The sequence below is a fragment of the Bombus vosnesenskii genome, unplaced genomic scaffold (genome assembly GCF_011952255.1).
Source record: "Bombus vosnesenskii isolate JDL3184/JDL3185 unplaced genomic scaffold, Bvos_JDL3184-5_v1.1 scf7180000013264, whole genome shotgun sequence".
Classification (NCBI taxonomy): Eukaryota; Metazoa; Arthropoda; class Insecta; order Hymenoptera; family Apidae; genus Bombus; species Bombus vosnesenskii.
Window position 1 is genome coordinate 4,750,931 of NW_022882924.1, and position 12,518 is coordinate 4,763,448.

Sequence of the window (12,518 nt, forward strand, 5' to 3'; positions counted from 1 at the left end):
CTGCGGTGAAGCCTCGCAAAATACGGGGAATTTTACGGAAATCGAAACAACTGCGAAAGGAGGACTATAGCCGTGGCAAATAAACGACCGATGCCGCGCCACGACGGAGCAAAATTTATTTTGACGTCGTCGATCGTTATGATTTCATATTTTCCATCATTCGATGTACTTCGATTGTGTCGAACACGGAGAAAGAGGACAACGTAATGAAGAGAAGAAGAAGGGATAAAAGAGAAGAAAGAAAATACAGTAGGCGATTGAAAAGGTTGGCAAGACCGATGAATGAACGACTTCAACTCCTTTAAACGACCGTTGAAGGAGAGATCTCGTATCTAGCTGTATACCGAGAAATCGGACGTCCTCTTACACCGAACGTTGAGACTTGTAAAGAGTTTATTTCCCAGTGGCGTGTAAATGATCTAAGAAAGCGGTCGAGTACGTAGAATAACCGCACGGGTCATTAACTACGTAGGATCCTCTTTTTCTCTTTCTTCGGGGCCGTTCTTTCATCTCTGTTTCTTTCTCTTCGCTTTTCCTTTTCTATCATGGTCGAACAGCGCATAAAAGCATTAACGTCGACCGCGAATCGTTTTCATCGATTTCGGGTTACCGTGTAGATCGTAATATTGTTATTCGCGCATAGACTACTCCTGTAGCTTCGTATCGCGGTTGAATGTAGTTTGGTTTGCGATGGCAGAGTTCAGCGACGATACCGTACGACGCTAACGCGTACCCGTTAACCAGAATCCGTGGATTTTTACGCACAGGGTTTATTGTTCTCACGGTTCGAATTTATCGGCGCAAGGCACAACCTAGAAATAACGAGGTCGAGATCCTTATCCAATTGCAAGCAGATTTTCTCTTATCGGAAATGTTGATCGATCGCTAATTACCAAGATAATAGGGCAGAGAAATGGCGCAAAGTCAGTCGCTTGGGGGTAGCGTTTCTGCAAGCTAACCCCAGGTCTGACCAATAAACGTCATTCTTAGCTGATACTTGACGTCGGACGTGTTCATGGAATCGAAGCCGAACTCGGCTTTGTCTCTTCGTAACTCGCGTATTACGAATGGTAAAGCATCGAGCGGCTGCCGCATCGTATTCGTCTTCTTTTCGGTAAAGTAATCCCACGTTGAATTCGAGACGAGACAAGATGAGACAAGTACACGGTACATAGTCGCGTGGTAGATGCGTCCCGTCGGTGGAATTGGTTTTACTCGGCGATGCACCTGTCGGTTCGAAGTTTCCAACGAACAACTATAGCAGTCTATAAAGCACAGATGAGCTGGATAAACGGCAAGGTGACTACGACGATATTGTTCTTGTATCGCGATTCCGTTTTTGTCGCGTCGACGGATTCCGGTTTTCAATGGAGCGCGTGAAATGCGTTGGATTAAGATGCCACGTTTCACGATACTCGCGATTTTCCGCGAATCGACGCGCGAAATTTCCGCATGCCGCACTGCAATAGAGATTTCGGCTTTTCAACGATGATTGGCCGTTAAACGGCCGGTCGTATTTAATTAACAAAATCTGTCGATACGCTCCTTTCGACTGAGAAAGCGTCGACTGCTCGAAAAACGGACGCTTTCGGATCGCGGGCCGAGCGTCGACGTAGCATTAATTTCCCAGCAAAATGATGGATTAGTGAAATGGAACGCGAGATAAACGGGAAATTGATTAAACTCGTGTTGCTATTGCTATTTCCATCATGGTATTTCGATGTTCGGCTAGATTGCCCTCGACGTTCGGCTATTACAGAAATACGTAGCCGAGGATCAAGAATGGTTTCTGTAAAATCGATAGCGATAAATTTCGTTTTCGACTCAGTTACAACGAAAAATAGCAGGTAATTGTTTTTCAAGCTTCGGCTAAAAGTTTCTACCTCATATAATTCGATCGTTGGCGTTCGCAATATCCGCTAAACGATGGATTAGCCGGTTAAATGAAAAACTGATTACACCTTGTTGGTCGATGGGCAAACTTCTAGCTATCCTTTCTTCGTTTCTTCCTCGTATCCTTTCGCTAAAATTTAATACCCGATCAAAGTCACGAAGTGAGTAGATGAAGCACAGTTTACGTAAAACTGATAACCCTCGCGGATGTTGGCGGTTATACGCAAATCCGATGCGCGCCGCGTCCTTCTCCAGGCAACGTTATTTTAGATGAAAGGTTTCGAAAATCTGTTAATCGGTCAAGTTCGTACTTTGTTCGTCGAATGATCGGCGCGTATGCTCTATACGAGGATTAATTGAAGCTTTATCGGTGCATCGATGATCGGTTAGTGATGCGTAGCCTCGAATAAAGAGATGGATACGGTGGCTAGTTCCGTTTTTTTACGCGCTCCATCAAAGTCGTGTCAAGATGAAAAATCGCGATTCCGCGTTTTCAATTCGATCGTCGTTTCTTCTTTCCCTCTCTCGCCGCTAAAATTAAATCTCCCGAAAGGTTCGTTGTCTCTGTGTATCGAATCGTCAACTATAAATCGTTGAAAAGGAAATAGAACGAAAAGACCACGCCATACGGATAAACAGCGGCCACTGAAGGTAGTTTCATCCACTTAAATCCTTTTTCTATTTATAACGAACGTAAATAGGCCCATGTTGTTTCGATAAAATAAAGAAAGTGCAATGACGCGCTGTGTGTATAACTGGATTTCGAAAAACATAGACTTGGGTTAGGTTGGTTCTTTCGGCCACAGAACGTAAATAAGTCGATATCGATCTGATGGTGTTCATGTGTCGTTAAGTGGGCGGTAGCCATAAATAGGTAAGAACACGAGACGAAAATCACTGAATCACGGACTGTATCGTGGCAATTAGAGACGATCGAAACCGCGACTGCAGATATCATACTTTGGTATTTCATCTGCGTCACCGTGAACCGAGCGAACCACATCTCATATTATTACGTTATTTCTCTTTGCTATAATTTTCGCGAAACGAAACGGAGCAAACTAATTTTGTAATTAATATTTGCAATTAACCGTTCCATATTTGCTGTTTCGTTTACTTTGTCATCCAATAACAGGAAAATATTTTTTAGTTCTGACGCGATTGATGACTCTAATTAAAAACGGCCAGAGATTCCGTACGGAGTGATACTCCGTCGTCGCTGTTCATTTGCTTCTTTCTCGATATTTTCGGTCAACAGTTTCTGAATTACTGTCAAAATGGAAATTTCTCTCGCGATATTATCCGCGAGAAAATAATTGGATCCTTGAAAATTCATTTTTACGCGCGTAAAGCCTCACGGTGCACTTTTTCTTTTCGCGTTCCTTTTTCCGTTGTATCGCAATTGTATCGTTGAAATTTTTGCGTCCGTTCGAAAGAAACGAGCAAACGTTCGACGAAAAATTATCGTTAAAAGGATACACGCGAGCTTCGTCGATCCAGGAATCGTTGGAAAATAAGAACCGTTGGATCGACTGATCGTAGAACGAGCAAGCCGTATCCCCGTGTTTACGACTGGCGCGTTTTCGTTGGTTATTAAAAGCGCAGTGGTAGATCGTTGGACCATTGAAAAAGAGGTCGGTATCGGTGATATAAGTACATTCGCGGCGGCCACTCGTTTCGCTGACCATAAAAGTTAATCTCTGTCGATGTTTGCCGGTTTTCCATCGTGCATCCCTGGATTTACGATCGCGCGATGGTAACAGCCGAAAGCAAAGCTCGCGTTTCTTTCGTCACCGTCCAAGTGACATCTATACATTACCTTTTTCATCTGTTTGGCAATAACCCAAAAGAGAGGCCGTTACTGCTAAGAACATTAGCAGCTCCATGTCGTTGAGAAACATTAGGCTCCTTCCTGGACGTTTCCTTTTATATCCTTTCTCCTTTCCTGCTTTCTCGTTTTTTCTCGATTGGAATCTGGAGACTGCACTATTTCCTCCGGTTCGTTTCGCTCGCGAAAAGGAAAGAAAGTCTGCGTACGCTTGCGAAACAACCCGACCGGGGATATCGCCACTTAAGGGATATCGGAGCCGCGTGACGAGAATTACGACAGACTATTTACAGGCCGGTTAAGACTCGGCCGTACTCTTTCCATCCATTTGGGAGCGTCGATCGTCACGCGCAGTCACGCCGCTCGAATCACCACCGTTTCCCGTATCGTTCTCGCGTCAACGTTGATTCGCCGATGTCGACGTCGACGAGGCAAGCGGCGACGTTTCGTTTGTTGGCAATGGTCGCGCGCTTTAGTCAACGTTCACCGGTCACTCGCCTCTATTTTCGTATACGAATCAAAAGGCACAACCGTCAGGCCGAAACAACACGGAAACGGTGATCGGCGTAGCTCGTTTCGTATAAAAGTGTAAAATCGAACGGTGTTGTTGCGAGTATCGGTTCGACCACGTTCCGCTCGCTTCTGGCTGCGTTCTACCCTTTGACGTCGTTCTGGCTGGCATCGTGCACGTACACTCTTCGTTTCCTTTTCCTGCGCCGGCGAATCCGTTCGTTTCTAAAAGGATACCGGGTCACGGCTATAGAACGACACCTACGTTCGCTTAGCCACGATTTAATCAGCCGAACGGTTTTCAGATTACGCGACGTCTATCGTATACTCCGGCTGACTCTATTCACCGACCACTCGTTTTACTCGCGAGACGCTCTTACGGTTAAAGCTGTTCTTCTTGCTCGAGAAAGGATACCGTGCGGTCCGCGTTTGCCTCTTTTAACGAGACTCGTTTCGCTAGATCTGATCGGGATTCTACTTCTTTCTCGAAAGACGTTCATTCGCGGCAAACGTCTCATAAAAGAGACGAAACATTGAAACTTTTACCGTGATGTTCGTGTTCGCCGAACCGTCTAATTCATCGTCGTCAGGACGGTCACGTCCGCGTGTTTCTTCGTGTAGAGACGACACGATCGCGACTGGAATTTCATCTTCCGGAGAGGAATCCGCTCGCGTCCGACGATGTTTTGCGACTTTTATTTCTCAATTGGTAGTGATGTATCTTCGTGTGAAAAGGTTTTGAGTACACGATGCTGAAATTATAAACCGGAGCTCTTATTCTACCGCTCGAAGAGCTTGTTCTGATTTTTCGCTGGTTTATTTGCTTCTGGGACCCGTCGAGCATTTAAATCCGTTGAAAAAGCTCGGAGCTTCCCCTTGACGACGATAACCTCGAACGCGAGCGGATTTTTAGCGGTCGATCGATTCGAATTGCATCGGAACGGAGAAGAAGAGTTTTGCCACCTGGCAATCTAAACATTTAAACAAGCTAGTTAATCCGGCACTTGCCACCCTCTTCTCCACGCTCTCTTTGTCCCTCTCTCTTTCGCGGTGTTTCCCCGTTTTTCTTTCGTCGTGATTCGGTTTGCTTTCACGCTGTGAAGAGTCTCTCGCTAGACGCGCCAAGCGAAGGAAGAAAGCGCCGGTCGGACCGGTGTTCGATCCTGGCGCGGTTGCGTTTTCGTTTCTACGAATCTCATTTACAGTGACCGATATTCGGAACGGTCGATGATTCTCGAGTGCCGGAAAAAGAAAGAAAGAAAGAAAGAAAAAAAAAAAAATAAATGGGCAAGTTGGATCGACGTAGCACCCGGGCCATATTTTTCTCACCCCTAGCCCTCCCCCGAATTGTTCTCCCCGATGGTTCGTTCCGACACAACGCCCGACGCCAGAACAAAAATAAAAAAATAAAAAAGCGCGTAGTTTGGCATTTCTATTCAACGAGAAAGGGTAGAGTACGACGGGAAACCATCGACCCTCTGTGCTCGTCCCTCTGTCCCACGGTTACCGATATTCATTCCCGCGCGATCGAACGACACCGGGAACACGCGCAAGGCCGCGGATCCAATTCACGAAATACCCAGAGAATCTGCTGCTGTCTGTTCTGACCACGAGTCGAACAATCGTCCGCGTTTCCATAGAAAAATTCTCTCTTCCTCGACCTTGCTCTCCGTGAATATAAATATTTCACGGGATGGAAAATGGAGGAGGCTACCAGCTATATCTCACTGCGGAACGAGATCATTGCCGATTTTGCGGAGTCTATCTATCCTCTTTACGCCACGGAGATAAACGTTTGCCGGAGAGCCTTAAACCGAGATAAGGAAATGTACGCGATATCTTCGAAAAGTCGTAAAGTCCGTGGATTTCCATAATGCAAACTTGCTCGATGTATATGCGCGTATAGTATGCATACGCGTATACACGGCCGTCTGTACATGCTCGTCCGTATCTTTTTTCTTTCTCGCGGAAGAACTGCACCATCAAACCGAGTTCCGATATCGGAGAACCGGTAATGTTTACAACGTATTTACGATTGCTCGCCGCCACCCAAGGGTTTCGTACCAGGGAGAAAGAGAAAACGCCGCTATCGATACTACGCTCTGCTTTCGTCTAATGTAACAAGCTTTCGAACAATACGCTTGTTCGTATACCGCCAGCCACTTGGCCTCTCCGATAAAAAGATAGTCTCTGTTTTACCTCTTTCTATCCTGGTCTTCGAGGAAGCAGACAGCGTGGAGCAGTCGATGATTGTGTACGCCGCGTCGCGTAATCGATCATGATGTTACGTTTAATCCAACTCTTACGAACTACCGGCGGCGTGGAAGTTTAATGTCAGACCGTCCAGAGAAATGGGAAGAAAGGAGAAACGGTTCGACGTCGTAATATAAATGTACTCTTTTTCCAACGAGTTATCACCTGCGGGCATTTTGCTACGCGAGAAGACTCGCGTAAGTAAACGTTGAAACCGCGCGAGCTTGGAGAAAACCGTTGAATTACGATTTCGCAGACGATCAACGTTCAACCTTTGTTCGATGAAATGCCTACGAGGTACGATTCTCATCTACGGAGCCGGTCTCGTTCCGCTCTCTCTTGTGGATCGTGATATTCGAGGAAAGTCGTCGCGAGCGTAAATCATAGCGACGTAAATATTGGTTTCGTTCCATCTTCGCGCGCAGGCGAATATATGTATTACACTTGGAGGCGGATTTTTTCCCGTAAAACGATTCACGAACATTCGTCTGGCTTTGGTCGGAACGGAGACAAACATCGGTCGATCTCGCCGATTCTTTTTTCATCGTGGTGAATTCGCGATTGCCTCGCAACTGGTTGTTCGACCCGTCGATTCGCGTACGAACGTGCATCGAATCGCGAATTCGTGCGGAGAGCCATGGGAACGAACGCGACTCGGCCAGGACGTCGTATTCCCCGTTTTCGTGCCGAATCTCTATCGAATCTCTTCGCTGTCGCGTTCGCGAAACAGATACGCACGGACGTCGGGTGGACGTGGATCCTTTCGGCGAAGCACGCACTCGAAATCCATACGATGGACAAGAGACACGCGTGCACGCACGCGGCAACTCTGGCGGAAGAGAAGTGGCAGCGGAGACCGCTCGGTTCGCGCGTACCAACGCGCTACCAACAAAAAAGAAATTATACAGCACCTCGAGGAGCTGGACCGAAATTTGCATCCGCGAACAGTGACTGGCGCTCGTATATCCTACTCGGTTGGCGAGAAAGTCCGTGGACCCGTGTAATGGCTCACGTACGTGAACCCGAGCACGCGGCTGAAATTTAAACCGTCACTACCACCAGCATCCCTGGTATCACTGCCGCCGCCGCCGCCACCGCCACTATCATCATCACTACTACCACCACCACCACCACCACTACCACCACCACCACCACCACCACCACTAGAAACACTACCACCACCGTGTCCAGTATCGCGGCATGCAATATCACTACCCACCCTTCGCCTTTCACAGTGTCGCGAAAGCAAGAGAGAGAGAAAGAAAGAGAGAGAGAGAGAGAGAGAGGAACACAGAGAGACGGTACAGGCAAGCAAAGATTCGGAGGAGACAGGTTGACTAGCCCAGACCGGCGTCGATGTTCGTACGATTGTAGAATTCACGCAGAGGATCGAGCTTCGTACATTGCGGTGACGTGGAGTTTCGATGTTTCGATCGTTTCTCTTCCGAATGTTCCGGTTGTTGTCGGGATTTTACCGTATTGGTCGCGACAGTTTCGTTGGATATACCGAAACGCCAGCAAGCGTCCTCGTAGCTCCGTTTTCACTCGCAGCCGTAGCACGCACCGTACCGACCGAAGGGAGGCAACGAGCGTGCGTCCGACCGACCAACGGAGGAACAGAGAGGGTTGCAAGTGAGACGAATCGAGAGAAGAGCAGCGTGCTTCGACCGGGCGTTCCTCGGTCCTCCTCTGCCGCACGACGACTGAATCTTCGGGGTGGACTGGGGAGGCTGCGCGCAGGGTCGGCCCCGCTCGTTCCGGCACCCCGGCTCTCCTTTCCTTCTCTCTCTTTCTCCCTTCTTCCTTCTCAACCTTCTCAGTCGCGTCTGCTTGACATTTCCTCCTCCCGAGCGATAGGTATTCGATCCCTTCTGTCGCGAATTTTTAAGCAATTTGCTTAACGATACACGAAGATCCGGCATTAACCCGACTTTGAGAGCGTCGCCAGGAATTTTAGATGCGTTGACGAATTTGGCAATGTTAAAGGACCGTACTGCTCGGAAAGTATCGCAGACCTGAAAGGTAGATCTTTCGCACGTTACCGTACAAAGATACCGCAACGTAGGCACGTCGAATTTACCTTAAAATCGTTACTGTTTGGTTGGTTCGCGCCAACCTTTCGACATTCCAAGTATTTTTTCCCAAATGAAGAGGTTACTCGAGTCTTTGAAATTTGTAAGTCCTGAAATTAATTCTATAGAATGGAATTCGCAGCTACGCGAGATTTATCGCATATTGGAATCGAGTCGAGCTCCGCCTCTACCCTCTTTGCCTCTCTTCCACCAATTTTTCGCTTCTTTTTCGTTCTTTTTCTCCTTCCCTCTTTATTTTCTTACGTGTCTCATTTTCCCGCATCGTTCTCATCTTTTTCTTCTTGCTTGTGTCGTTACGTTTCTCTCTTTGCTTCCTTTTCCCGTTCTTCCTCTTGTTTCCTGGTTTTCTCTCAATTTCTTCATTCCCCTCTGTTCTTCTCTTTTCCTCGTTCGTTTTTCTTTCCCTCGTTCATCTCCCTGTCTCGTCTCTTTCTCCGTCTACCACTTTCCTAGTAGATAGCGACGATGGTGGTAGGAGGAGGGTTGGAGGTAGCGGCGGTGGCAAGCCGAACTACGAGGTAGATAGGGATGCTGCTAACTTTTAGGATTTCTCTTTGTAGAAAGACGCGTTTATCTCGGGTTCAAAGGCAGCTGGAATTTTTAGCCGCGTTACACCCGAATACCGGCGGTACTTTTTTCTGAAAAGATCGTCCATGAATTTCTACTATTTCAAAATTTATGCCGTTTTCCTCCTCCGGCCCGAAGATTAATAGTCGAAGAGCGAGTCGGGAAGAAAGGGACACAGGCGACGACGACGATCTGCGTTCACTTGGCGACGTGCATCCACGTTTTTTCCAATTACATTTACCTATTCCCTTTGACTCGCGCCACGGAACAATCGTGGTTCCTTTTTATTTTCTCTTGTACTCAACGCGGTGGTTAATCGTACTCTCCGCGGGCATTTAACGATAACGGACACGGTTCGAATGGAAAGAGAGTGGCTAAGAGAGAAAGACGGAAATCGGCGAAGCTGTACTTGTCGAAAGTTGTCCAATGATATTTTTCTGACTCGATAGCAGAGTCTCGATTTAAGGATGCGAAAGGGGGGCTAAGACGTAAAAGACATGGAATAAATCAAATTGCCATCGCTTTTGGATCGCGAGATAATTCGACGATTACCAGGGCTAAGAAGGCCACGAATTTCGAGACTCGCACTCGGCGTGACTTTACGAGTGTACGAAGTAACGCGGAGGGAAATTTTTGTAAGACCAGAGCGAGCTACCGAGATGATGCTCGTTCGCGTTCTCAAGAGGGCCGTTTCCGTTCTCTCGAGTGCTTATCTTCACGAATCGCGCACGTACGGCAATTTCAGGCAAATTGTTTGTAGCGAATCGTCTGCGGGTTCAAACGAGCCTATTATACTGCTCGAAATGCGTTTATCCGTTTCTCTTCGCGATCATATTCCGCCGAATCGAATTCTTCGAGTTGCGAGATCGCTCTGTCGTAAAATAGAGGTTGCTAGTACCCTCTCCCCGTCTCCTTCCGTAGCATCTACACGTTTCACGAATCGTTACATACTCCTGTAATACGATATCGGTAAATTACACGGAACATTCGCGAACGTGTGCCCTCGTTAAAAATTCGGTCGAATGGCAATCGTAACTCGTAAAGCGTAAATGTTTTCAAAATGCAAGCCGTTGGAAGCTGCATTTATTGCGTATCTATTGGTACATCGATCGATGGAATTTCGTCGTATTTCCGTATGAATCACGGCCGTGCAGCAAATACATTGACAATACGCCGGATCGTTCGTGGCATTTCAAATATTCATCTCTCGACACGCAGATTGAAAGTACGAGTATAGTTGCACGACGGCTTGTTTTTCGGAAAATTAACGAGCGCTATTAAATGCGTTCCGGGGTAGTTGCAGCGAGCCGTAATTAACACATCGCGTATGAAACAAAGCGATTTGCAAATATTTGGCAATTTCGAATATGACCGAGCCACGTTCGTGCCTATAACATGCTACTCGGACGTGACACGGCCACGTGGCTGAAAATCTGCACATCCGCAGGCATAGCTTGCGACGTTCGTCACGCGTCTACCGATTTCTCGTGTCGATACTCTTTGCTTTTCTCACGACTCGCAGCGAGCAAGTATCGACTGGTCTTCTTCGCGAAACTTTCGTCGCGCAAACAGATCTCCTTATGTTGTCAGCGAAGTACATAACGGGTTGATTTATATACCGAGCTTCTCCGCCTAGTTTCTTGCTATACGGAAGAACAGATATTTTCGTTCTCTCATTCTGAAATTGACTCGCCCCGGGGGATGCATCGTCTCGAACAAGGCAATACAAACCGATGCACCGAACACGGAATACGTTCCGCGATGCGATACGACTTCGGCGCGCCCGCGTCGCGCCACGCCGAGCTTGTCGGAACTCTTCTTATTTCATGGCGCAACGGTTCTTTCGTTGCTCCGTTTTATCTATTTTATGCGATTCTAGTTGCGTTTAACGCGACGACCCGCTTGCGAATTCCAACCTGACTTCCACCCCTCGGCCAACGTTCGGTTTTTCGCTGTTAAACGTCATTGCAATTTCCACCCGAAACCAATCTGCCCGAAAGCGATCTCTTGCATTCGAATCGAAGAAATTATCGAGCGCGTTCCGCACCTTTGAAGTAATACGCTCGGTCGAGCGCGCGCGGACGTCGTCGAAGAGTGTCTCGCTGTGTTTTTTGCTCGGGCTGAACGCCCGCTACTTTTTCTTTCGTCTCGTCGCTCGGTTTTCTCTTGTTGCACCGGCAATGATCGCGAAGATTCCAACGTCTCCAAGTGCAAACACTTGGTCCAGGATGATGCTAATGCGATTCCCCGTTCGTCGGGCCGAGTCTTTCGGCAACTTTAATGCCGGCGTAAACATATCCGCGTGGGACGTACGCGTGTGCGGCACCGCCGACACTTGCGACCGGTTTGTACGTCGACCTCACGTCCAAAGAAAGGAAGAGTTTATAAATATTTCGCGGTTTCGCAGCGCGACCCTCGGCTCCGCGCGTTACAAAGTAATGTCTGGAGAAGTCCGGTCGGACGCACGAACTATGGAGAGCGGGTTGAACCCTTGCGGAGGCACGGGTCGATAAACAAATTTCGAGCACGATGGAAGGGAGCACGCGTGCACGATTCGTCACACACCGTTTCGTCGATTGCTAATTGTTCGTCTAACTGCGTCGACCATCGTTGCTTCGTTTGATATCGAAAGGAAACATTCTCTTTCTCCGTTGATGTTTACGCGCTTCCTCGGAAAGTTTCCGGTCGAACGAGCAAAGGTCGAGCCATTTCGATGTACGTTCGCGTTCAGTCTGTCGTAGACGCGGCGAAGTCGCTAGACGTTTGTTCGTCTTTTGAAACGCGTATTCTCACGAAAGAGAGATCCTTAGTTAGCTGGCTGTGCTGAGAAAATTAGACATCAGGGGTTTCTTGTGTGACCGATTCAATTACTGTCTGGTTTATTGCGCGTCTCGAGCGATGAAAAGAAAAGAGTGGGAGGCGAAGAGGGAAAAGCCGACGCTAGAAGTGGCTGTTCGAGTGGTACCGTGTGATCGAAACTTTATGCGGTTCTTAATATCGCGATATCACGAGGCCGCAAAGAAGTTATAATTCCGAGATTACAGCTGGCTGCGTTTGTTTTCCCTGTTTTGTGCCTCGAGTTTCGAAGAAGTCGAGAGGAGGAGAGCAAGGACTAGATTTGTCGAGTAGTTCTCGGTAATAATTTTGATAGAATCACGAGGAGAGCGTCTATGTTAGAAAACGGGAACGGATGTTGGTTACTGAACCGCGAGCTAGCAGCAGAGTAGTAAACTGTTGCCTCACGCGTAGATTCGTACGTTAGTTTTGAACAGTCGTAACCGCATACGGAAGTACGAGTATCGCGTACACCTGCGTTTGCAGTATTACGTGACACGTCGTCGATGTAATGACAATGATACGATACGTTACGATAC

General features: G+C 47.7%; 1 protein-coding gene and 1 long non-coding RNA gene across 2 annotated transcripts in view; both read right to left on the reverse strand.

The window, feature by feature from the left end:
• Positions 1 to 4,001, reverse strand: part of LOC117239651 (chondroitin sulfate proteoglycan 4) — a 29,300-nt gene extending 25,299 nt beyond the window's left edge. The window contains exon 1 of the mRNA XM_033505383.1: positions 3,713 to 4,001. Coding sequence (XP_033361274.1) covers positions 3,713 to 3,794 — 82 coding nt within the window. The 5' untranslated portion in view covers positions 3,795 to 4,001. The remainder of the gene's footprint in view (positions 1 to 3,712) is intronic.
• A 1,061-nt stretch (positions 4,002 to 5,062) lies between these two features.
• LOC117239856 lies at positions 5,063 to 8,217 on the reverse strand. Its single transcript, XR_004494553.1, has 2 exons — positions 7,833 to 8,217; positions 5,063 to 5,202 (listed from the first exon to the last, which is right to left on the reverse strand). It is a non-coding gene; the product is annotated as an uncharacterized LOC117239856 (long non-coding RNA).
• Between the last annotated feature and the right edge of the window lie 4,301 nt (positions 8,218 to 12,518).